Genomic DNA, 27,168 nt, shown 5'->3' on the forward strand with positions numbered 1-27,168 from the left:
GTCTATTTACGTGCCAAAGATTTGAGGACATTATTTTGCTTAAAACGTTGACACATGATCGTATTTTGTCTTTCACATTTAAAGCAAATTTTGTGATTATTCACGACAATGTTCTCTACATTAAGTTCAAATTTAAATATATTTATTCAAAATAGGATACGAAATCACTTTTTAAACGTCAATAACTACCAATTTTTATTACGAATTTTTGAAAAATCCAATAATTCTTGAGACATACGATGTTCAGTCGCATTTGCCCAGTAATTTCACTAGCTTCAGACCGAAACACAATAATGCTTACACATTATTGCTTCACGACAGAAATAGGCGCCGTTCTGGTATCCATTATCTAGCCGGCATCCTGTGCAAAGGAGCCTCCACTGGTGAAATAAAAGCTTTTGTTTTTTATGAAATTTATATTTTTAAACTAAATTTGTAGTACAAATATAATTTTTGTTTTCAATCATATTAATTATTTTTGTCACTTATAAGTAGATAAATAAGGAAGGTTTAGGTTGCAATAAAATTTTATTATCTCATTGAGTTTTTTCTAATTTTTTTGAGCGTTGGAAGCTAAGTGTTCCCAATTCCCCCACTTTCCCCTAATTAACTAAAATTAATTTGGCAAATAAAATCTAAAACGAAAAAACACGAATCTTACTTTAAAGATTCAAATTTTAAAATAGAATGTATATCTCTACGTCAGATCAGATGCAAAAATATAGAGTCTATTTTATGTTAGAATATTTTGCGTAAAATACAAGTGGAGATTTATATGGCAACACTAACAGCACGTCTTGTGGTTGTCTGTGAACTTTGCCCGCTGTAGTTTGCGTTCAAAGACATCCCGATTTATGACTGACATTATTGCATCTATTGCGACTATCATTAAAGTGGGTAATTCATATTTTACTTACCTTAATAATACAGACAGAATTATAGTAATTTATAATTAAATCTCTGGTACTACTAGTCCGATTTGAATAATTCTTTCAGTGTTGGGTAGTCCATTTATCGAGGAAGGCTATAGGCTATGTTTTTTTTTTTCAAAATTAGGGATCCGTAATAAAATTGCTATTTTGTAACACAATCGAAAACCTATTTTTGCGTGCGCTGCAAAAACTATTGACAATAGAACAAAATGATGTACAGGCTATAATATAGGCAATATTTTATTACTTATAAAACTATCACGTGAATTATACTTTATATGGCAAAACAACGTTTGCCGGGTCAGCTAGTGTGTTTATAAATTTACAAGTCTTCTTGAGAATAATGAGCCAATATTATAATAAGAAAAACTGGAAATAAATGTAAAAGTGTAATCATTTTCTTTTAAATATGAAAATTGAACTATAAGTCGTTTATGTGGATAAAAATATCTATTTTAGACACAGGATGAAAGGAAATAATGAAAATTGATTCTTTTGTAAAATAGATTCACAAACATAATTAAATTTTATTATTTATTTACATTTGTAATTAAATAAAAATAATATTGCAATTAAATTTAAATATGAACATATTAAGTTATAATATAATTATTTTCTCTATATTCTAATATTTTTATTTTCCGACATACATCCATAATTCTGATAAATTATTGGCTCAATAAGGTTTGAACAAGACAAGCGTCACATCATAAAATCATCGATTGTCAGAAAGTAGGTAGTACTTAATTATATCCATAAAGTTTTACAGTTAGGTATGTGACAGTTAAGATAACTCAATGCTTTTACATGGAACAGACATTAAAAGAGAATAAAATTATGATAATTTATTGCCAAAAACGTTACAATTCTAATTATAAAACGTGAAAGTGGAATTTTTGCCATTCAATTAAGATAAGATAATAAAATTTGGGATTGAAGCAAGGATATTTATATGAAAACGAACGGATGGGTCACCTGGTGTTAAGTGATCACCGCCGCCCACATACTATTGCAACACCAGAGGAAACACGGAGAGATACGCGATTTTTTGAATTTAAGCTTCTTTTGGCGCGTTAGGGAAAAATCAGATTGAATTTTTTCGATGCGCGCGCACAGCGTCACAAAAATTCGACACCATGACGTTGGCTGGTCAACTAGAATATCTGTATCATACTAACTACTAAGCCTCTTGTAACTCATATGTCTTCTGAACCAATGGACGAGACTTTAATAAATTTCAATTTATACAAGTTTTAAAATACAAAAATTCTCTCTAATTGTATTAAAATAATTTTATTATATCTAATTAAACGTTACGCAACTAAATTATGCGGGATAATAATATTTTCATGGGTAGTATTTAATACCTTATTATTACCATACCAGTGGGAGGTTCCTTTGCACAGGAAGCCGGCTAGATTATGGGTACCACAACGGCGCCTATTTCTGCCGTGAAGCAGTTATGTGTAAACATTACTGTATGTCGGTCTGAAGGGCGCCATAGGTAGTGAAACTACAAGGCAAATGAGACTTAACATCTTATGTCTTAAGGTGACGAGCGCAATTGTAATGCCGCTCAGAATTTTTGGGTTTTTCAAGAATCCTGAGCGGCACGCATTGCAATGGGTAGGGCGTATCAATTACCATCAGCTGAGCGTCCTGCTCGTCTCGTTTTTTATTTTCATTAAAAAAAATATTACAATATTGCTTCTTCTACAAACATAAAATAGCACGAGGAATATTTTTTAAGGATTTTTGTTTTATTGCGCCAAAGAAGATTAACTTCTTGTCCTAAAGTTTTGTTATGCACCTATTCATGATCCTATTTACCTTACATTCTAGAATGTTCCTGTGATATATTTGCGCAATGTAAGTTCAGCTTACAACGTGCTTGCTACTAACGACATCGTGCGGACATTTCCCATTACCGTCGGGTTCAAAGCTTATGTAATGAACTAATAATTTACATTTACAAAATTCTTCACACTTCCTACAATTCCTGACTTTGGTTATAATGTTATATTATTAGCTTCACCTGTATGTATATTTGTTTGTAACCGACTCATTTGGGCCCGATTTTGACCCACTTTAAAGGGTCAGATATAATTCAAATTTGGTAGATTTATCCCACGGACTAGTTAAAAAAGAAGGACTCCACGCCGTGATATTAGCAAGTGAAGCACTTTTATGCTAGTGTGTGTGGGGTTACGGGGTATACCAGTACATAATTTTTTCTCCCTTAAATAATCATATATCCAGAAATACAAAAGTATTTCTGGATATATGATTAAAAAAAGTGTAAGAACAAATGATATAAAAATATCATTTGTTCTTACACTTTTTCACAACGCACGACGGCATTTTTAAAATATTTTGTTGCGACGCAAACTGATCTGTCACAGACGATGTCAAATCTCATAATGGCGGCCGATCGGCTAGTATTAGTGTAAGTATATGCGTGGGGCTATGTATTTACACGTTTACCGGCTTGTTTTGGTGCCTCACTGTTTATGTAAGGTGACACGGAGTCCTTATTTTTTTACTCGTCTGTGATTTATCCATGTATTGTTTATATGTATTCCATTTCCCAATTTGCAAAACAAGATTTTTCTGTATTTATATAATTTTCAATTTCAAAATAATTTTAAATTTTTTAGTTCGGTTTTCTATAAAAAGCGTGTTTTAGTTTTTTTTAACTACTATTTATTATGCTGAGATTTTACCGATTTTGGCGTTACCGATAACTTTGAAAGTTTAATATTTAATAATTTCTTATTCACAGTTATTTTTACCATGCCATGGTAGAAATTTTGTCATTTGTCATTACTTATAACAAAATAGAAACAATATTTTTACCAACAAGCCAAATCTGACAAACACTTGGTTTGTCATATTTCTCAAATCTAAATATCCTATCCCGCAGAGTAAAAAAACAATCAAAACCACTATTTTTCTTATATAATCATTAAAATAATGATAGTCAAAGAAAACCATTAAAGACGCTGAGTTCTTTAGAAATGCATGTATGCAAATACTTACAACAGATTGTCAGTTGGCAGCGAAGAGTCCGTTCTGTTGCTAAGAGCAACATTGTATGTCGTTTGTGTCATTGTCTCCTTATTCAGCCAGGTAAATACTCGAGACTGTCAAGTGGCAACACTATCTCCAGTCACTAGGTACTACGTGGGCTCAAGAATGTGAAAACCTTGTTCAGTGTCGCGTCGCGTGATGTCATTGCAGTAAAACTTACCATTCTTTCAATGGGGCTCCATATTTGTGCCAAATAACTATTGCTATTTCATGAAATTGAAACTTATAAAAGTATTCTGTTTCTATAGCGTCTGTAATACGTCTTAATACATCCAATAACTCAAAACATAAATTAAGGTTAAAAAATTGTCATTGTGGATCCGAACGGAGAGGAAACTTAAAACGATTAAATAAGCTGTTTTAAATATATTTTTGGGTTTCGGCATGGAAAATTTAAATTTAATTATTATCATTGGTTTATAAGTTTAAGCTCTCTCTCGGTTTGATTTAAGCTGAAGCTTTCAGTGCGATAATGCTTCTTAAAAACCTTAAACTAAAGATTATTGTTAGGACCTAAGTTGAAAATACTACTTGATTTGACTCAGCAGTTAAGAATCCGAATACTGATGCAAGTTCAAGTTTTATAATTCTGCATTCTTTTCTCTTCTAAGCTATTCACAGCTTCAGCAACCTAGATTAAACTGCCCACTAGAAGTCAATGAGAATTTTTATCCTCGATCATCTTTTTAACCTTTTAGTGCTCAATATTGTCGTCTGCCATATATCTGACGTTTTAAATATTTATTTGATATTGTACCTAAGAATGGAAACAATAGTTAATTAATTTAATAATAGTTTACCTTGCCACACTTACGCACTTTAAAGTGTGTACAAAGTTATTATGTATTAATAATATATACCGATATCTAGTTATATTATGCATAAATTATCCATACAGCCCAGTGGTTAGTGGCATGACCTGTGCTAGAGGTCTCGGGTTCAAATCTCGGCAAGTGCACATATTTATGTTATGAATATGGATTTTTGTTTCGAAATCATGGATGTATTTATGTATGTTTAAGTATATTAATCGTATATCGTATATATTGTTTTGTCTTGTAAAACAAGATTTCAAAAACCTACCATCAATTGAGCTTGTCCATTGGTGGGTTCTTAAAACAAATCGATGTTCTGTGGTGACATTAATATGAGTTGACCGTAAAGGTAACAATGGTTATTCTAATGAATTCCCAGGATCGGTTATGAGCTTTCTAATCAAGGTAAAGCGGTACTTAAGTGGGACCCGAGCCAAGCGTTATTTGATAAATACGTATTTGAAGAAACTGTTGCTATTGCGCTGCGCCCGAAGCACAACTAGGCTTCGGAAAATAAGCTTATACAAATCAGACCCTGAAACATTGCATGATATTTTAGAATGAGTTAGCATGTTATTATGCTGTAATGGGGTTATTTTTTTTATTAAGACGAAGAGTAAGCGGCAAACAAGCAAACATGGTGTTTTTAGACAAGTTTTGTGGTGAACGTATAGCATTTCGAGCTATGAACACTACTTAATCCTGTTACACATATCCTTAAGTCTTATTTGTAGGTTGCTAATGCTTGCTGTTGGTTATAGTTAACACTGCCGAGCCTTTTGAACTACCACTTTTCTTTGAAGTTAAACAAGTTTTTTGGCATGGCGTGACGCATTTTTTTGGTACTTCTCTCAGAAAAGTTATTCTTATAGCTTGTACTTTTTTGTGTAGGTTCATTTATACAGATTAGTAGTGAATAACGAGGATTGTAAGCATATAAACTGTTTTCCACCTAAGAATTTTGAAAATATTGGCTTTGTTACATAGATGGCGGGCCGGCAGCTGTAAACTCATATCGCTCAAGGTCGCTGGCATTTAGTGTCGCCTTAAAGCAGACCACATCATATACAAACAATTATCTTAATTACAATAAGTAGTTCTAAAGTAAAGGACAATTATAGTGAACATAAAAAAAATAGTCCTTAATTACTTCAGAAAAGTAGAACTGAAACTATCCGCTTCAGTAAAAACGAAAACAAGCATGAAAGTACAAATTATAAATTTAACCTTTTAATTAAAATAATGGAACCTAACCTAACAATAATCATCTTTTTAATCTTCTGGTACAAAATTTTATCGTCTGCCGTTTTGAATCTTTATTTGATATGTGACTAAGAATGTAAACATAATTAATTGGAGTATTTAATTAATAAGAAAAGAAAAGAAAGGAAAAGGGTAATTAATGTTTTAATGTTAAGAGTTTATTCATTACGAATAAAAAGGGAACCTCTCTTAAATACTTTTTTAGTAGAACTCAATTAAACTATAAATATTTTAATTCTCATTATCACATCGCTTTTTAGGGAAATCTAACTAATGTACTTTATTCTGCCAAAGTTGGTACTTCTGTTGTAATAACTATTTAAAACACTATTAAATAAATGATTATTATTTATAATCTATTTGAGTTACAACACTTTAGTACTCGTTTATTTGTACTGTAGTGTTCCGGTTTGTAAGGTGTGGGCGCTAAAATTATAGTACTGAGACATTGCATATAGTACAGTTTGTTAAGTATAGCTTTATTGCACGGGACAATTTCATGCCGTATGCCAGGTCCACATACAAGGAATGACGGCGAATGAAAACGAACTAAAACGGAAGAGTGTGTGTATACGATGTTATATGCTTTACAACATTGCCGCAAAATGTGTATAAAATAAATGTGTTACCAAATTCAAAAGAATTCTAAATAATTGTTAAAGGTTACTATTAGGTAAATGACTTTCTAAATGATACCATAAATTGGACAAAGAGCGACTGCTCTCAGGATTTTAATTAATATAATATATTGTAAAGATATTTCGTAAAAACGAAGGAGACAGACAACTGGCTTTTATGCGCGGCCCGTTCTTCTCAGGTCTAATGCATAAATTTCGAAGGGGTGCTAGTTCATCAATCTTAAGAGCTTGAATTCATTGTTTGTGTATGGATGTGTTGCCAGTGATGACTTACGGTACGCAGGAGAGATTCCCTGTGAGATCGAATCAGAAATGAGGAGATCCGTAGGAGTATCAATGACACCAACATAGCCTAAATGATTGTGAAACTGAAGTGGCAGTGAGCAGGGCATATAGTTCGACGGACAGACAGCCGGTGGGGCAGAAAAGTACTCGAATGGCGACCATGTACTGGAAGACGCAGTGTTGGTAGGCTCCCCACAAGTTGGACTGACGATCTGGAATATGTTGATCTGGAAGATCGCCGGAATATGTTGGATGAGGGCAGCGCAGGACCGATGGTCGTGGAGATCTTTGGGAAATGCCTTTGTCTAGCAGTAGACGTCTTCCGGCTGATGATGATGATGTAAAGATGATTCGTGAACATGATACTCGTTATAACTCATAATTTGTAATTGCATCCATCAAATACAATTGTTCATTACTTATAAATCATTGTATAGGTTGGATGCGATCAATTAAACTTGTAAAAGGTCGGAAGAACATGGAGGCTCTATACAGGCATAGTATTTTGAACATCGCCAATATTTTCTATATTCACAGCTTGATCATTTTACAAAATATTTAAATACAAAGCAAATGATTTGAACAAAATCACTTAAACTTTTCTACTTTGCCCGAGCAGAAAAGTTTAAGTAAGAAAAAAGAGTTAATATTTTAATTTTTCAAAAAGCTAATAATTAGAATTATGCTATCGTAAACATGATAGTTTGAATCATTTCTCTCAATTACGAGTCGAATCTTTATAAATTCCTTATTTACTGCAGCCATTGACACGAATGTCACTTTCGCTGCACTTAAAGCGGCAATAACTAAAATGACAGGACGTGAGGGCGTGAAAGGTGAGTTGTAAAAATTCTCACGCGTTTCGAAAATAATGGCCCAGTTGTGAGATAATTGGGTCACGGCACCTGGCAACCTGTCACTGTCAGTGTCAGCTCACACGCATTGTCTCGTGCGTCGGCGGCGCGCCGGTCCCGTTACACGGTCAAGTTCGGCGCATTATTACGTGAATCGCGAACGCTACTTGGGCTCGTACCACAGACAATATACTAGCGTAAAGACGAACAAAGCGTGCAACAGAGATGAACATCTAAAATATATACACATAAAAGGCGTTTATTTTTTCAAAATTGATTCCTTTAGAATTCTTTTTGATGTCATTTCTAATATACACTGGACCTTCGGAAACAAGTGGCGCTCTGACGTCTCAACGCAACGCCAAGTGATCCAGCCGTTCACAGAGTTCTGTGCGACGAGGAGTCTTTCTCAATAAAGAAAATAATCAACAGATATCAGGTCCTTTTAATACTTATATATATGCAAGCCCTCAGCCAGCCGTAGTCTCGGTAACGCAAGCTTGCGTTTAAATTTGGCAGACGATTTCATGTTTTTTAGCACAGAACTAAGCCTGATCTTCATTACCAGAATTGGCTTACTTCTCCGTTTTTCAAACAGTCGTTTTATATACTATTTATATTTTATATAGGAATCGATAATCGATCAAATTGCGGAGGATGTTAAATGTCTATTGTAATTTGTACTTTACGATAAAATGTGTATAAATCAAAAAAGAAAATCTTACATATGATGAATTTCATTCTCTCCTCGTCTCGTCCCTTATTTTCATAAAAAAAATATATGACTCTATTTCGATAGTAGGACTAAAAACATTGACATTTGTAACACTGAGTCAAATTCATCTATTAAATATTGTTAGTTCATAGTTCTTGCAATAACTAACACTCAATATTATTTCTAGAATAATCCATCGTAACCAAGCAATCTCATAATGAGACTACTACAACGAATGAGTTTATAGACACGGCTTAATTCTCACGCGGAAGAGCCCAGTCTAGCAATCATACCCTTGAAAGCACTTTATAATTATTTAGACTTTGCATACATACCTCGACAAAATTACATAGATAGTTTCCGTTTACTCGCTAAATACTCATTATAGTTCAAATTATATACAAATACGCGGTGAGAAAATCTCAGACTGAGTTTTAACTTCGGTTTAGCATAATGTTAATATTAGCTAACAATGAACTATTTTTATGAAGCACTACACCAACAGTTATATTTAAGATACCAACACTTTTTGCATATAACACAAAAAAAGGGATTGCTTGTAACTAATTCTAGTAGGCTTCATGAGATACATAAAGTCCCAGTCACTGTTCGGGCATTATCTATAAATAAATTTAAATGTTTTTTTAAAAATAGCTCTGTCGTAAATCCTACTAATCCACAGCTGAATATTTAAGTGATTGAACAGCCTGGGATTAGATTTTGATTATTTTATAGCAATAGCAATGACAGTATAATATTGTATATTTTATTAAAAAGAGCGCAAAAAAAGAATGCTGGTTGAGTTTCTTGCCCCACTTATTCTCTCTCAGAGCGGTAGTTTCCAAAGCGGTAGTATTATCTAGTATATGTGTAATGATATCAAAAAGAATTCTAAAGGAATCGATTTTGAGAAAATAAATGCCGTTTATGCCTTTCATATCATTTGATTTAATTATTTCCGCCATAGAAGCTTGGACGAATCAACCAAGAAATAACATGCGAACAATTTTCCCGGATGAAGCCGCAGGCAGGAGCTAGTCATGTAATAATTTACGAATATCACACGCGCTTCAATACAAAAGTATAATAAACAAAACACAATAGAATTGAATGTAATGTTAGTGGGCTACATATCTTCGTACGTGCAAATTATTTGTTCATTTAATTCTGACGATAGAAAGTAACAGGCGACCTGATATTGACAACTCACTTCCTTCAATTATCAAGTGTGACCGGACCGGCATCGAACAACAATACGGGGGCTACAGCTATGGGGCTTCCGGTGAAGTAGCACAACCGACGAGGAGAGAGCACATCTATGTCACGCTATTCAAATTAGTTTCGGGCCTTTTTACATAAGAAATCTGACGGCTGGATTTCAAAAATAGAAGGTTCTCTTTCTGATCTAGATCGAACCGGAATGTAATAAAAACGGCCGGCGAAGGAAATCGTGACGAGATAGATTTTATTTTGTTTTCACAAACATTTCTTTGAGCATTGATAAATCGACATTGCTGTACTGACCACAAAGATAAACTTGTTATGCCTACTACTGGGTTGGGTCGAGTTAGTAAGTCTTTTGTTGGGCGATGTATATGCTTCTACAATATGATCCCAGAAAATGTACAAAACAAATGTGTTACGAAATTTAAAAGAATTGTTAAAAAACATTTGTGTAGGAAAGGTTACTATAGCATAAACGATTTTCTTAATGACATCACGGACTGGGAATAAAGCGAACACCCTCAGGCTCTTTAATTATAAATGTTTATTGTAATCCATATTTTATATAAAAAAAAAAGCCCGCTGAGTTTCTTGCGCCCATTCTTCTCAGTTCTGAGGCAGTCTCTTTTGAATCGGTGGTAGTTTGGGACGTTCAATAAGTGATTTTAAATCCTATTTTGAATAAAAACATTTGAATTTGAATTTGACCAAACACACGCGAGCAATGTCCAGCAAAAGTTACACAGTAAACTCATGTTAATGGTGCAATAAAAAAAAACTACGCTTAAATAAAACCGACTTCAAAAACTAAAATGTATAAAATAACTTAATAAAGATTTAATTTAATACATACAAGATTTAATTTAATAATACATAAACCTGATACCTTTAATATTAATAAAATGCTACCTATTTAATTATAAATTTAATTGTAACTAAATTTAGAAAAAAAAAAATAAAGTCCGCTGAGTTTCTTGCGCCCGTTCTTCTTAGGTCTGAGGCATACTATTTCGAATAGATTTTAAATCTTATTTTGAATATTTGAAAATTGATCAAGCAATTTCCAAGGTAGGCCGGTGTAGATATGCAGAAAGGAATTAGCTGTTATTATACAAATATAGCAGTTGTATTGTATAGCGATTATAAATAACTTACAGTATATCCGAAGCGCAGGCCATTATAAAGGAATAAATACCACAGAGCGAGTATAGAATTTAAACACAGCGTTATATAACAGGAATTGTTTTTGCATAAGCAATAATTTTGCTCGACGTAGGCGAGAGTACATTGAAGAGTCATGAGTTGAAAGCTATGTTTACAGTTGTACTGAATATTACAATGTGCGGTACCACCATTGAGATAGATCCTGCATACAACTTGAAGAGTTTCGAGTTTTTGCCGAGGCTAGACATAACAGACATTAAACTAATGTTACATACTTGACATTGTACATAAATTAGTTGAATTGTATCATATATTACGGCGCTTAAGAAAGACGCTTTCTTCCATATTCATTCACAGTTGATGCTTCTTAATAATCAAAATACTAATAAAAAAGTATTCTGTTGGTTTTAGGAAACCACGGTTAAAGTGAAACTTTTTTTTCACATTATAGACATTTAACTAAAAAAATAGCGTGGAGCACAGGCACAAATGACTTATAGTCTATACACTGCACGGTCAGCTGCTGCGAACTATAGGCGCCGCCCGACCGTCACGCGACATGCAACACAGAGACGAAAAAGTTTGAGACGATGTAATAAAAGTTTCACTTTAAAAAGAAATATCAAACATTTTAATATGGTTATTGAAAGTATATTTCTTTTAGCGCGCTTAGCAATATATGATGAGAGTGAATTTTTAAGATACGCGGGCGCACCGTCACCATTTTCCAAAGTTGAATGAAGTTATTCGATGAATAACCCTTTGTTTTATTATAGTATTAAGTGATATCAACATTTAAAAAAATATAGCAACTGAAACTGACATTACATAACAACAGCTAAAGATAGTTACCCAGACATTAGGGAATAGAGGTTAGAGAAAAAACCATAGAGATACACAACAGTACTTAAGTATAAAAAAGCTAAAAATTATATTTAGGTCAGCAGAATACCGCCTGTCAGAAAAAGTACACTATCAGATAGAAAACTGATAGATCGTGCGATGAATGTGAACTCGTAGTCGAGCGATTACCAATTTGATAGATAATCTGTGTGTCACAGTACGAACCATAGACTTAGAATACACTAGCGATCTGACACACCTATTAGTAGTGACCGCTTTTGAGTTATCAATGTGTGCGTTGGCCAGTAGTTGAATATTCAAAGTACTTAGGAGCTAATGCGAAGCGTGGCTGATTTTTTATGACTTGTCAATCAAAATCAGCTACAAGAACAATAGATTCGCTCTCCTAGTCTATCTCGCTGTATCTTCTTCTATCATATAGCTTAATATCTGTAGTTATCTAATTCGATTTCTCAGGAAGCGCTGCATTGTTTTGAAAATCTGATAAGCTTATAAGATTTAAGTAAAATATTTTACTAGTGTTGGACTCGGACCACAGAACTAAATAAAAGAGAAAACGTTATTAAATAGTTAGGAAGAGAACCGAGTTACTCTAAATCGATTAATCGATATTGTCATTACAAAAACAAATAAATACAGAAACACAAATAAATAAAAAATTAAAAAATGACTCTGTCGTAAGTCCTACTACTCCACAGCTGAATATCTAAGTGATCCGACAGTCTGGGACTACATTATGATTATTTGATAGCAATAACAATGACAATACAATATTATATATTTAATTAAAAAAACGCAAAACAAAATGCTGGAAGAGTATCTTGCGCGCGTCGCTTCATTGTGTGTCTTCTACCGCATTTATCACGGGGAGTGTTCCGAAGAGTTGTTTCACCTGATTCCTGCCGCCGAATTCCACCTTCACACGATACGCCACATATTAGGATATCACCCCCACCATCTGGATGTGTGACGTTCCTCCACAGTGCAGTTTTCAAGGAGCTTTCTTCCACGTACTACAAAACTGTGGAATGAGCTTTCTTGTGCGGTGTTTCCGGGATGATACAACATCGGCGCCTTCAAAAAAAGTGCGTACACCATCCTTAAAGGCCCGCCACACTACTGTGATTCCTCTGTTATTGCAAGAGAAAGTGGACGGCGGTATTCACTTAACACCGAAGGAAAATCTGGTCATAAAATTCTGAATGTTCGTCGAGTCAGAATGGATTTGAAATTAAAACCAACAAGCTGTTTGTTGTAGATTTTTTGATTAAGTTAATTTTTAATCACATTTTCGGTCTAAATAGCTCATAAACTTAATGCTCATAAATTTCAAAGTTGTATGATTTACCATTTAACACCACTTCAAAAGAAGTTGAGTTTTAATAGTGTCATTAAAATGGCATGGCCTGGAAAACCAATGCCACTTTTTCCTAAAAAGCATTATATCGCATGAAATAGAATGAAAAGAAATAAGTATTTTAAAATTTTGCATTACCACATTATTATTTACCAGTGTAGAGCCTTCCTTTGCACCGGCCGCTGGCTAGATTATGGGTACCACAACGGCGCTTATTTCTGCTGTGAAGCAGTAATGTTTAAGCATTACTGTGTTTCGGTCATAAAGGCGCCGTAGCTAGAGATATTACTGGGCAAATGAGACTTGACAACTTATGTCTCAAGGTGACGAGCGCAGTTGTAGTGGTGCTCAGAATTTTTGGGTTTTTCAATAATCCTGAGCAGCAAAGCATTGTAATGGACAGGGTGTATCAATTAAGATCAGCTGAACGTCCTGCTCGCCTCGTACGTTGTTTACATAAAAAAAACTTTAAATTCCTCATTGATCTGGCATCACGAACAAAATTAACCAGCCATCGCTTCCCTCGCACATAATATCTTAGACAAGCTAACGACCCACACTCCGCCAATATAACAGCTGTTACTGTTACAGCTATTATGTGACATACGTGAAATACGTCAGCGGTTCTAATTGTACTTAAGAGAGTGCGTCCATCACGCCCTGTTTAACTCCACACGCCGCTCTTAACGGTTACAATCTCAGTTATAATAATTCTGTAATTCACGAATTTGTTCACTCGTGACATAATACAGTAACAGAACAGAAGCGTAACTCAGCAATCCCCTTAAATTTATACCTATGTCTGGGCGGAGAGCTAGGGTTGGTACAAACAAAAATATTGATGTCGAATAAATATTCGAATTATGAAGATTGCCCTGTGCTTCCCCGAGGCATAACGAGAATAGGGTAGTCCCAGGCCCAAGGGTGTCGTAAGAGGCAACTAAAGACATTTACCAATGGGAGGCTTCTTTGCACAGGACGCCAGCTAGATTATGGGTACCACAACGGCGCCTTTTTCTGCCGTGAAGCAGTAATGTGTAAGCATTATTGTATTTCGGTCTGAAGGGCGCCGTAGCTAGTGAAATTACTGGGCAAATGAGACTAAACATCTTATGTCTCAAGGTGACGACCACAATTGTATTTTTGGATTTTTCAAGAATCCTGGCATTGCATTGAAATGAACAGGGCGTATCAATTACCATCGTCTGCTCATCTCGTCCTTTATTGTCATGAAAAAAAATATATTTTTAGCTCCTGAATTGAATTGCTTTTGCAAAAAAGGTAATAAACCGCTCCAAGTCTAACAACATAAGTTACTTATTGTATATGCATAATTCATTATTCAAAAATCATTAAAGTAGGTGAAATTTTTGTAAATTTTAAGACTTTATATGCAAAATTTAAATTATCTCCAGTGAAAGTAGCCGTAACTAGGGCGATACTGATATACACAGTCAATTTACAGTTTCCGACGTCAATTAACTTTTCTCATATTGATTGCGTATTGATTACAAATATATACATTTTAGATTGATAGTCTAACAAGCGGTATGTTTGTTAAACGCTTCAAACCAAGCGGAACAGTGAATGATCGAAAGTTGATCGTTTCATTAAACATGTATTAAGATTTCAGAGCTGAATGCAAAGAGTGCTTGCAAGAGGTTCACTTTCTCTGATCGCCATTCAAGTTGCTGATGAAAGAACAGTGAAAGCGATATTGCAAAAAATAAATGAAAATTCGTGTCGCTGCCTTTCCTGTGGTATCGTATAGGCACGTTGCTTTCTGAATCGCCCTACATTCAAACTGCAAACTAAATAATCAAGTCACTAAGGAACACTCGTGTTTATTGCAAATCAAATGCTTACGACCATTTAATTATTGGTAACATCGCGTGTTTTGCGAAAATTTTCTTGCCTCCCGCAGCCTGTTATGTGTAATAAATAACAGGCTGCGTCTTTCCCGAACCGATACATAAAGATATAAATATAAAATATTGACACACTTTTACACAAATTATCTTGCCCCAAACTAGTCATAGCCTGTACTATGGGTACAAGACAACGATATATTTAATACAATATACTTACTTAAACATACATAAATACTTATAAACATCTATGACTCGGAAACAAACATCCATATTCATCATATAAATGATTGCACCTACCGGTATCCGAACCCGGGACCTCTAGCTTAGTAGTCAGGGTCACTAACCATTCGGCTATATAGGTCGTCGATAAACCATACTTATGCATATTTCCAGCTTAAAGACTGGTAACGCATTTCTGGTGTTGTAGATATCCATGGACGGTTGCATTACCACGTTCCCCATAGCCCGTTTGCTCCCTCTTATATAAATAGTAGAATAGAAAATAAGTATGGTAAAATACGTACTATTTAGCACAGTCATCGACCGAACACCGGCCTGTAAAGTGTCTTAACTTGTTTAAATAAAAATATTTTTGTTCCAGGCGTCGGTGATACCATGAAGAACAAATTATTCGGCCTTGCGCCGGTACTGGTCCTGCTATTGCAATCTTCATTAGTGTTAAGTAAGTATAATTCATTTAATATATTATATTAATTACATTTGGATGTAGTTCCTGAAAAACGTTCCAAGCCACAATCATCACATTTTAAGGAATTGGTGTTTAAAGCTTAATAAATATTAGTGTATTCCATATATGTGGGTTGGGCTAGTAAGTCATGATGTCATTTAAAGAGTGACAGTAGGGCTGCTATTTTTTGTCAGTCCGTTAATATGAATCACGTGACCAGTTTTGTGTTCTTAACTCAATTTCGACATGATTGTGGTTTGGAAAGTTTTTCTGAAATTACGTCCAGTTGATGAACATCCTAACCGTACTCTCACAATATATATATATATATGAATATAAATTATTTAAAGGGAGTGAGAGGAGTTTCTTATCAGTTCTTCTCTCCATGCCAAAGCTGCTATTCGAACTGATGTAGGTTCATGACGTTTACCAAGTGTTCTTGCAATATGTTATATTATTGTCACTCCCCTATGGTAAATATTTATATTTCTATTCAAATATATATGTATATATATATATGTAAAAATAAATATTTTATTTCATTTCACAAAGAGATTGAGACAAAGAGAAAACTTGTAAATCCAATCTATCTCTATCAATATACCTATCTATCCAAAATGTCTTACAAAAATATGTCACAGCTTCCAAGAAATCTGAAATAAAGTTAGTATAAAGTTCGCTTCGACGGCTATTGCTCCAACTCGAAACTCAGGAGCGCTGAATTTCCTAAAAGCTGTTTTAAGTCAATCTTTAATAGCATCCTCATTTTATCACGCGGTTTTACGGCACTTTCATCTGAAGTTTCATCAAAAGTGAGCCCGATCCTTTTATTCTAGTCTAGTTTGCTTTATAATATTTATTACCACGCTAGTATTTCTTCCAAATTTCATAATAGCATAAAAGTTACAGGCAGCATACATCATCTTCGCGTAAAAACTTTGACATTGTAATGTATTTTTTTACATAAACAGTGGAATATTTCTAAGAAATATTATATGTGTTAGCCTAGATTATATTCTACTAAAGCGATTCATATTAAAATCAAAATATTTTGAAAGTATCTAGAAGGTCAGAAGAATATTCTCCCTAACTGCTGAAATCGCCAAACAATATATTGAAGTTGACAATGGCCTGCATCTCTCCTATTCGCACGTTTAAGGAACGCAGAGATCGCACTGCGATATTTAAATGTCTACAACGCGAAAAATCTTTCGGTATAAATACTTGTAAAGATCAGATCTTCTTATATGATTTTGGAATGTAATTTGTATGAAGCTGTTCTATATATCTATTATTAGTTAGAAAATTTATTGAAGTAGGCGTTACTTTGCGGAAATCCATAATTATACAAATGATTTAAGTTTTCTTTGATGTTAATTCCGCCAATATTTGTTTTTAAACAATTCGACACGTGTTTCGCCTCTACACGGGGCATCCTCAGGACGTGTTGTCTCGCCAAAACCTGGCACGAGTCTTCGTGTCAGACAACAGGTCCTGAGGATGCCTCGTGTAGAGGCGAAACACGCGTCGAATTGTTTAAAAACAAATATTGGCGGAATTAACACTAAAGAAAACTTAAATCATTTGAATATATTATTAGTAATATCTTAAAGGGGTAAAGTTTGTGAGGTTGTAGTGGAGTATTCTGTGGATCTACTGAACCTATTTTGAAAATTCTGTTACCAATAGAAAGCCACATTATTTGTTACTATCATAGGCTCTATATTAACCAAAAACTGAAAATATTTTTAGTGGTAGTCGGACTTTCAAAGTAAGTCAGAGAAAAGACAGTCGAACTAATATGTTTTTCTACGAACGCTGCCTCAACGATGAGAGATATAATATGGTTGTTTTGAATATTAGGATATTTAAACATTCGAACACAACTAATACTATTTGCATTTGACTAGCAATCGCGATAAGACCATGGTATTCAACTCCTGTAGGCTCCAGAAAAAAATGTCTTAAAAACTCTTAAAATAATATCAATTTCAACAAGATTAGGTCTTGTCAGCCTCTTAACAATAATTTTTTTTTATGAAAGTAAGAGACGAGACGAGCAGGACGTTCAGCTGTTGTTAATTGATGCGCCCTGCCCATTACAATGCAGTGCTCAGGATTCTTGGAATATCCAAAAATTCTGAGCGGCACTACAACTTCGCTCGTCAACTTGAGATATAAGATGTTAAGTCTCATTTGCCCAGTAATTTCACTAGCTACGGCGCCCTTCAGACCGAAATACAGTAATGTTTTCACATAACTGCTTCATGGCAGAAATAGGCGCCGTTGTGGTACCCATAATCTAGCCGGCTTCCTGTGGAAAGGAGCTGGCTGGCACTGGTAAACTAATAGCAAAATAAAGGGTGTCTGTATAATAGCTACCTGACTTTAGCTACTGTCGTCACAAGCCCTACTTTCCATTATTCCACATAGCTTCTAAGTCCTAGTAGACACGATAACACAAATTGCATGCCTTAGCTCTCGTACCGCTATTGTAAAGTACGTACTTCAACAAACTCCCGCTATTCTCGTGAAATCTCTTCCACGCAGTTGCACATTACTTGCTTCCTTAAATATTAGAATTATGGCTCACTCACTGTATAAGGGTACTTGTTGAGCACTTGAACGAGTTATTATTGGCTCTGTGGATCATAAAAACACCAACAGAAGGTGTCGTCCATTATAGTTAACTGTTCAGTTCTTTAATAGTTCGAACAGTCTATAAATATGTATTCTGAATGAAAGAAGTCAATGGGATTTAGATTTAGTTTTAGCTCGTTAACTTTATGTTACATTTTATTTTATTTATTCAATCCACCAGTGATAATTACATTAACGGCCGTTTTCAATAACCTATCTATCCTTAGTTTAACTTACCAGAAGTACACTAATCTATCCTTATAAACTTACTTACATATCAATAACCTATCGACATAAAGCATTGAACTATAACTATCGATTTTGTAATTAGACGGTGACAGCAATGTATCCGTAACTTGAGATACGTTATTGAAAACGGCCGTAATACAAGCAACAATACAATATTCTATCTAAAGTTAATTCTAAATGTCTTCATTATCTTTTAAGGCAGATACAAACACAATGCAATTATTATTTATTTGATTGGTTTATTTAATAACATTAAGCTTGTTAATGAAAACCAATCAATTTGGCTGAGGTCACGCTTATCTTCACGTCTGGGTTGAAATTAAAACCAATTTAAGACGGATTGGTATCATTTGACTCGTGTCCCTGTTTGATAGTTGCCTAACTTGAATGTGATTTTTGTCTGCATTTTATATTTAAATTAAACTTTAAAAGTGAACAGATCTAAGATTTCTCAAGTTTTGGTTGAAACATACTAAGATTTTATGATAATGCGTAATTTGGACGGATGGGTAAGTGGTAAAGCGCTGGGGCGTTTTCCGAGAGGCGCCGGATCGATTCCCTCAATGTCCATAAATGGTATATGAATAACATTAGTAAAAAAAGGGTTATGAATGTAATAGATACATGTTTTACCATTTACCACCATTTCGGACAAGTTGAGCCTAATGAGAAGAAGTGATAAGAAAATCACTGTCACTTGTTTAACTCAATAATTACAGATAATGTTAGTAGAGTTAAGGTTCAAAATATATGAAATGAAACTGAAATTTCTAATCTTTTTTAACGCTTGTTTCAGGTCGAATAGCATTCGAAAAACTCACGGATGTAGATTTTTCTGGAACGGCGTACTATACTGTACGTAATCTGTCATTGTACGAGTGTCAGGGTTGGTGCCGAGAGGAACCGGATTGTCAAGCTGCCGCCTTCAGGTAACTACACTCATAAATAAAGAAAAATAAAATACCGAAAAGAAATACTCTTTATAATATCAAAATTGTACTTCGATCCTATGTTAACTTACTTAAAGTCACATAATATTATTAGTTAAAATTCTATCATCTACTTCATATTTTTAGTACACATCTGAAACAAAATAAACTATTTAAGTTAACTAATTAACTTATTTTAGTTGAAACTGCAAATCTTTCATAAATTTTGCAACTAAATGTCAATCTTACAATGCAACGAGTTATATACATTTCTAAATATGAATACGAAACATATACCAAAAACCCAATTCAAATACCTTTCTGTTGTTATGTTTTCGTCAGTCTCTCAAAAGGCTGGATCATTTTTTTTATGATAATAAAGGACGATATAATGCATTATGAAATACCCAAAAATTCTGAGTGGCACTACAATTGTGCTCGTCACCTTGAGACATAAGATGTTGAGTCTCATTTGCCCAGTAATTGCACTAGCTACGGCGCCCTTCAGACCGAAACACAGTAATGTTTACACATTACTGCGTCACGGCAGAAACGTTATGGTCCCTATTATCTAGTCGGCATCTTGGAGGAGCCTCCAACTGGCAATGAAATAGGGATCCGAACAAAGATAAAGTTCACAAAAATTTGGACAATATTATATGGTCAGATTGCTGCTTTAACGAAATATATGCGCGTGAAATAGCGGTTTGCCGCTCTTAAAACAAATTTTATTCCAAAACCAAATTGCAGGCATTAAATGTAGCGGTTATGTAGATATAAAGAATCCCGTTTCTAATAGTAATCATTTGACATAGTGAACTTTCCAGCCAGTAGTTGCGAATTCAATCGTAAATCGTTATCAATTATTGTAACTGCACAAATGCCTGTGTCAATCAAAGAACTGATAAATAATTTTGAGGGGCACAGATATCTGATCACGAAACTAGCCCAAATGTCGAGATAATATCGGATAGACGTGGAGATTCAGTAATCGACAGGCATCGGGGAAATCGTCGGTGCGGCCAACTCGGATAGCAGAGGTCGAGTATGTGTGTCAGCCTACAAACAACCTCTGCTCAGTAAGAACATTCCAACGACACGGTGTTGGTTAATAACAATGTGTTTCACGGCGCTCGCCACAAACCGTGTAAAAGCGGAAACCAATCTCGGTCGGCTCCAAATTGGATAACAGTAAAAGTGATCGCACACATTTTCCAAACATCATTGTTACCGATGAACCAAATGCAATTTGATTTTCAATATCAATGGCAGTAAAACCTACATTCTATTCAGTGATTTTATTTACTGCAGTTTATTTGCTGTGAACATAGAATTAGGGATCGTAAAAATAATCATTAGCTTACTGTTTTTATGACAATAAAGGACGAGAGAGCAGGACGTTCAGCTGATGGTAATTGATACAACCTGACTATTACAATACGGTGCCGCTCAGGCTTCTTGAAAAACCCAAAAGCGACACTAGAATTATTGCTCTCATCATTTTGAGACATAAGATGTTATGTCTCATTTGCCCAGTAATTTTGATAATAATAATAAATGCAATTTAATTGTTTCTGTACAGCACATACATAACACAGCAATAGGTTCGATACAAAATCAAGAATAGAGGGAAAAACGACTTGTACATCGTTAAGTAGAGCTAGTATTTAAAGACTTATTCAAATTAAATGGTAGCAAGATTCAGTAGCTTTTTCCATAAGAAATTCTTCGTATTGAGCTTAAATTTACTATATTATTGTGGGCATTCATTGGTGAGTTTTTTCTATAATTTTGTAGTTATCTTACATTTGCTGTAACATGGTTCGTCATGCTCGCTAAAATAGCGTAACTTGCGGCGGTATCGTGTATTGGGTCATATTTTTTCCCTCAAATATGTGCGATGGGAACGATGGCCGATCCATGCGTCAACAAGTGCATGAGTTCTACTCGTGGTGCCTGGTCAACCTGGATATCATCCCCACCATCTGGATGTGTGGCGGTCCTCCACAGTGCGGTTTTCAAGGAGCTTTCTTCCACGTACTACAAAGCTGTGGAATGAGCTTCCTTGTGTGGTGTTTCCGGGACGATACGACATGGGTACCTTCAAAAAAAGCGCGTACACCTTCCTTAGGCCGGCAACGCTCTTGTGATTCCTCTGGTGTTGCAAGTGTGTGGCGGTGGAATGTGGGTGGCGGTGATCACTTAACACCAGGTACCATTTAACCCGTACGCTCGTTTGTCTTCCTATTCCATAAAAAAAAACCTGTTATAGTTTATAAATCATTGTATTTGTTTGAGGTGGAAAGAGTGGCCGTTGGGTTTCTGGAATGTTCTCATAAGCTCTACTTTTTCCGAACATATGGTAGATTAAGTTATTTAAATAAATATTTATAATTACGATTCAAAACCACTTAGTTTAAGCCTATTTTAATAAAGTTAATTTGACTTCGACATACGATCAAAACTTCATTAAATTACGGTAACACGCTGGCACGTTTTTCCTGCTACTCCATAAAACATTATCAGCTCTCGAAATGCTATTGTCAGGTCTTGTCACGTAGCAAAGGCTAATAACATATTTGCCTTCGTTGATTCTCGGTTCTCTGTATGCAAATATACTTTTTAGGTCAATATGGACAGCGATGTATTAATATAATCAATCATGAAAGTGTCCCCTGTCTTGTGATGTGTGTTAATTATGTTCATAATGAACATTATTAACCTACATGAATCGATCAGTGACTGAGAGACAAGATATCTTATTAAGATGTCTAGAATTATGTTATAAACCCGTGACTATATGAGTTGGATTATTTTTTACATTCATTATTTTCTATATGTAATGCACAGACAGACATGGATCCAAATAGATGCCGCGAGTGTATGTACTTCGCGTGTCAAAAAGAAGAGGTAATGCTCTTCCTTTGACGTTTTTAATTTTATTTTTTATTATGTTTTATAATACATTGCCAGTTTTAGTAATAAGCAATACATTCAGTACATCAATACCGATTATTGATGTACTGGAAACATCAACTAATGATGAGGTGAGTGGCTAAACGTTAGGCTCGATTCACTGGCATTTTTAACGTCGTCACAGTAGGTACAAAAAAGGGCACACTTGATTTTCATACAGACGGAGGGATTTGCGTTATCTGCTTGGATCTATGTCTGTGATGTAATAAATCTAAGCAGTTTGTTGTTTTGTTTCCAAATTACATTTGTGTAATTAATCCCAGAAGGTCACTTAAAAAAAAAACAAATTGTTTAGATTTGAAATAGCGACATCTCAAATCCATTTCCTAATTTGCAAATATTGGGGTTGAGTAGGTTATCAACTGTTAAGTAGATCCTGTAGATGGAGCCATAGCCTGAGAGCTGAACAAGACATATCAAGATTTATGAACAATACGTCACTCGAATGGTTGGCTCAGTGGAAGAGCGCTCCCACGGAACGCGAAGTCGCGGGTTCAACTGAAATTTAATTTGTGTAATGTAATGAGTCTTTAACATTTTCAATAATGCTATTAGATTTTATGAGGTTCTAGATTTTTTTCTATGGAATAGGAGGACAAACGAGCGTACGGGTCACCTGTTGTTAAGTGATCACCGCCGCCCCAATCTCTTGCAACACCAGAGGAATCACAGGAGCGTTGCCGGCCTTTAACGAAGATGTACGCGCTTTTTTTGAAGGTACCCATGTCGTATCGTCCCGGAAACACCGCACAAGGAAGTTCATTCCACAGCTTAGTAGTACGTGGAAGAGAGCTCCTTGTAAACCGCACTGTGGAGGACCGCCACACATCCAGATGGTGGGGATGATATCCTAACTTGTGGCGTGTGTCGTGCGAAGGTGGAATGACTAGATCAAAAGACACGCAAACTTTCAATATAAAATATAGAAAATTACTAAGATCGTAGAAATTTTCTATAGACTGTTTCACATTTATAGTATGGAATTCTAAAGATGATTGAATATTTCACAAGGAAGCAATATTACCGATCATAGAGGTCAATTTTCGACCGCAAGCCATGCTAGTTAAAATGATTACGTCCATAGTAGTAGCAAAAGTTAATGAAATTATTTCCAACGGGACATACAGAGAATCGATACGTTAGGTATTCGATTCAATTAGTTGAGAGCGAACATTCTTGCAACTGTAATTTAGCATTGTATCGGGATTCAATCTGACTGTTCACCGTACAAATGACTATGAAAAGAATGCGATATTGACAATCGGTAGTTAACTGTTTCTCTTTGTTAGTACACCAATTGGCTTTAATTGGTTCTTTACTCAACGTTATAGAGTTCTTGTTTTTAAAACATTATCTAGAAATGCAATGGTTGGTGTTGCTGAAAGTAGAGTTTAACAGTTCGCCGTTTTTCGACGGGTTCACAGCTGTCACAGTCACTTTAGACGTATAACTGATCTAAGCTTTTTACTATAAAAATGTATATCAAGTTACATTGGCCTACGTCATTCTAGTTGAAAAAAAAAAACTGAACTGATAAATCTATACTAATATTATAAAGCTGCAGTGTTTGTTTGTTTGTTTGAACGCGCTAATCTCTGGTACTACTGGTCCGATTTGAATAATTCTTTCAGTGTTGGGTAGTCCATTTATCGAGGAAGACTATAGGTATTTTTTTTTTCAAAATTAGGGATCCGTGATAAAATTGCTATTTTGTAACACAAGGTGTAAAATCGAAAACCTATTTTTGCGTGCGCTGCAAAAACTATTGACAATAGAACAAAATGATGTACAGGCTATAATATAGGCAATATTTTATTACTTATAAAACTATCGCGTGAATTATATTTTATATGGCAAAACAACGTTTGCCGGGTCAGCTAGTATTTTATATGTAGCTATTAGTTTTACATACACCTATGAATTATTCAATAGTATTTTAACTAAGCATCGTATTATTTCGAAACCAACATGCATTAAATACCATCTAAAAGTCTTATCAAGTCCATCATTAGTAGTGCAATGGTAACCATTAATTTAGTATTCGATCAAAATAAATCGTATTTGCGAAGTGAGATGAAACGCATCGATAACAGTCGGAAGCTGTCTTACAACGACCACTGTCTGTACCGAATGATTGATGTCATGTGAACACACGGAGCGCCGGTGTTTAATGATAGCTTACGTTTTTCAACTGTTGGCTAGGTGATGCATAATTTGTAATAAATATTTGACTGTTAAGGCACTTCTCATCGAGTTGGCTTGTACGTTAGTTTATTAAAATTCATTGCTCTTAGTTGCGACACTCTTGACAGAGATAATAATAATAATAATATTGACACACATTTCACACAAATTATCTTGCCCCAAGTTAAGCATATATAGCCTGTGTTATGGGTTTCAAGACAATGATATATATAATACATTATACTTACTTAAACATACATAAATTCATATAAACATACATAAATACATTTAAACATCCATGACTCGGAAACAAACATCCATATTCATCATATAAATGCTTGCACCTACCGGGATTCGAACCCGGGACCTCTAGCTTAGTAGATAGGATCGCTAACCACTCGGCTATACAGGTTGTCAAGTGGATTCGAGGATGGTTTAGATTCACAATTGAACTACCTCTGGTATTGGTATCACCGGTTAGAATTTGATCTGTTGCCTTGCATACACACGCAAATACGTCTTACATGTGCTATATTATTGATATTTTCGTAAGTACCACTAATTTTCTATATGAAAAACAGGAATTTTTAAAATCGATTATTTACGCTTTACAGTCTTCTAAAATGTTAAAATAAGCTTTTTTGAATAGCTAGAAAACACACAATTTGAGATTATGTATTAGAGATTGAGTTTACTTATTTTACCATCAATCATTATTTTCTATTGTTAATTAAATATACGTTTCTAGTCTATAATAATTGCGATTTGCTTAAGAAACTGTCTTGGTTGATATAAAATTTTGAGTAAATTGCAGATTTAATTGCTGGCTATAAATTCTCTTTAAATATGTATTTTGAAACGCAAACAGAATACCTATAAAAACTCTTTTATTTGTTAAAATATTTATGATTTAAACAATCAAGTTAATTGACTGATGCATTTTTTTATTTTTGTGTGACTGCTTTTAGTATTTCGGTAATTAATTGGTAAATAAAGATAAGGTGTGTCTGAATACGCCTTTATCTGTTAGTGTAAGTGTGGACTGTATAAAGCCCTTTGGTTCATATGAAGAGCAACATCATTAATTAAAGAGTGCAAGACATAAATCAACTTAAACTGCTTAAGTGGCCTTAACTAATGGCTCTAAGGTTTAAGTACCGCTAAGATAATGGTGTTTGAATATAAGAATACATTGAATACTCAAAGATCTGTCAATAAACAGCAGCGAGGCTGTAAATGTTAACAACATGATTAATATGATAAAAATTTATTCAAACAAAATAAATCTTATAACTATATTTACAATAATATGATAACATTAAATTGGTACACTTTCCCGTTATAAATATAATTTAATATTAGTTGAAGTTTTTTATGTACTGGAAGAATTGATGTTTTCTTTTTTCAGTATTTTTTCATTTGATGATGATGAATACCGAATAATCTAACGTTAATTTTTGACTATAAATCCAAAATTTGTTGAAGTTTCAGGCCGTCTAGTTTAGATCGAAGCGGTGTAGCTTGGCTTAATCCAAGTGTATCACTAGTGATATTATAATTAAACTGTAGATTTTCAATCGACTTCATTTCTTACAATTTAGTGACATTGTAATGTCATAGTGATATTGTAATACAATTATATTTTGACTATTTTACTGGTTGTTAGTTTATGAGGCCGTCTCTGATTGGTCTGATTATTGTATAGTCATTATTTTTAGTAACACATACTTGTAATTAACTAATTATTATCTAAGTGAATGTGCCTTTGTTCATTAGTAGGTCCCAAAAACAAATTAATACTGTTAATCAAAGCGTGCCGCGGCAGCGGCCGGCGAGTGGCAGAACCGAATCGGCCCTGGTTCACTACTATTGCATACACGCTCCAATGTTTATTATTATTGTTTTGTAATTTGCTTACGATAAAAAATCGACCTATCAGAACGCTGAACCAAGAACTGCTAACTTCATTTGTAATATACACATATTTATTACAATATCACTATACTGTACCCATGACATTACAATGTCACTAAAACCAGGCCGTTAAATTGTAAGAATAAATTCGATTGAGAGTCTACCGTTCAATTATAATATTAATGTTGAAATTGTAATATCACGGCTTTTACAATATATCTACGACATATAAACGAATCAGATTCAAGAAATTACAGGAGAAACTTTATTCCTTGCAACGCGCTCTCCGTATCAAAGTTAAGACCCAAACTTTCGTGAGATATGTTTGACTACTTCCAACAATTATATAATTTAGGTGAAAGCTAATAAAACATATGATGTTTTACGAGCAGCGGTTGTCCTTGACCGGACCTGCTAAACTAGCTTAATGAGTCCACATTTGTAACTAACATTAGATTCATTTCAAAACTAGCGGCTGTCGACAGGTCGCCTGAACTTGACTGAATGACAGCGTAA

The 27,168-nt window shown here is 34.5% G+C and overlaps 1 protein-coding gene across 1 annotated transcript in view; it reads left to right on the forward strand.

Moving 5' to 3' along the window:
* LOC126965670 (uncharacterized) overlaps positions 1–27,168 on the forward strand; it is a 91,207-nt gene that overhangs the window by 25,184 nt on the left and 38,855 nt on the right. The window contains exons 2-3 of the mRNA XM_050809384.1: positions 15,674–15,754; positions 19,446–19,578. Coding sequence (XP_050665341.1) covers positions 15,688–15,754; positions 19,446–19,578 — 200 coding nt within the window. The 5' untranslated portion in view covers positions 15,674–15,687. The remainder of the gene's footprint in view (positions 1–15,673; positions 15,755–19,445; positions 19,579–27,168) is intronic.

Source organism: Leptidea sinapis, chromosome 8 (genome assembly GCF_905404315.1).
Source record: "Leptidea sinapis chromosome 8, ilLepSina1.1, whole genome shotgun sequence".
In the NCBI taxonomy this organism is placed as follows: Eukaryota; Metazoa; Arthropoda; class Insecta; order Lepidoptera; family Pieridae; genus Leptidea; species Leptidea sinapis.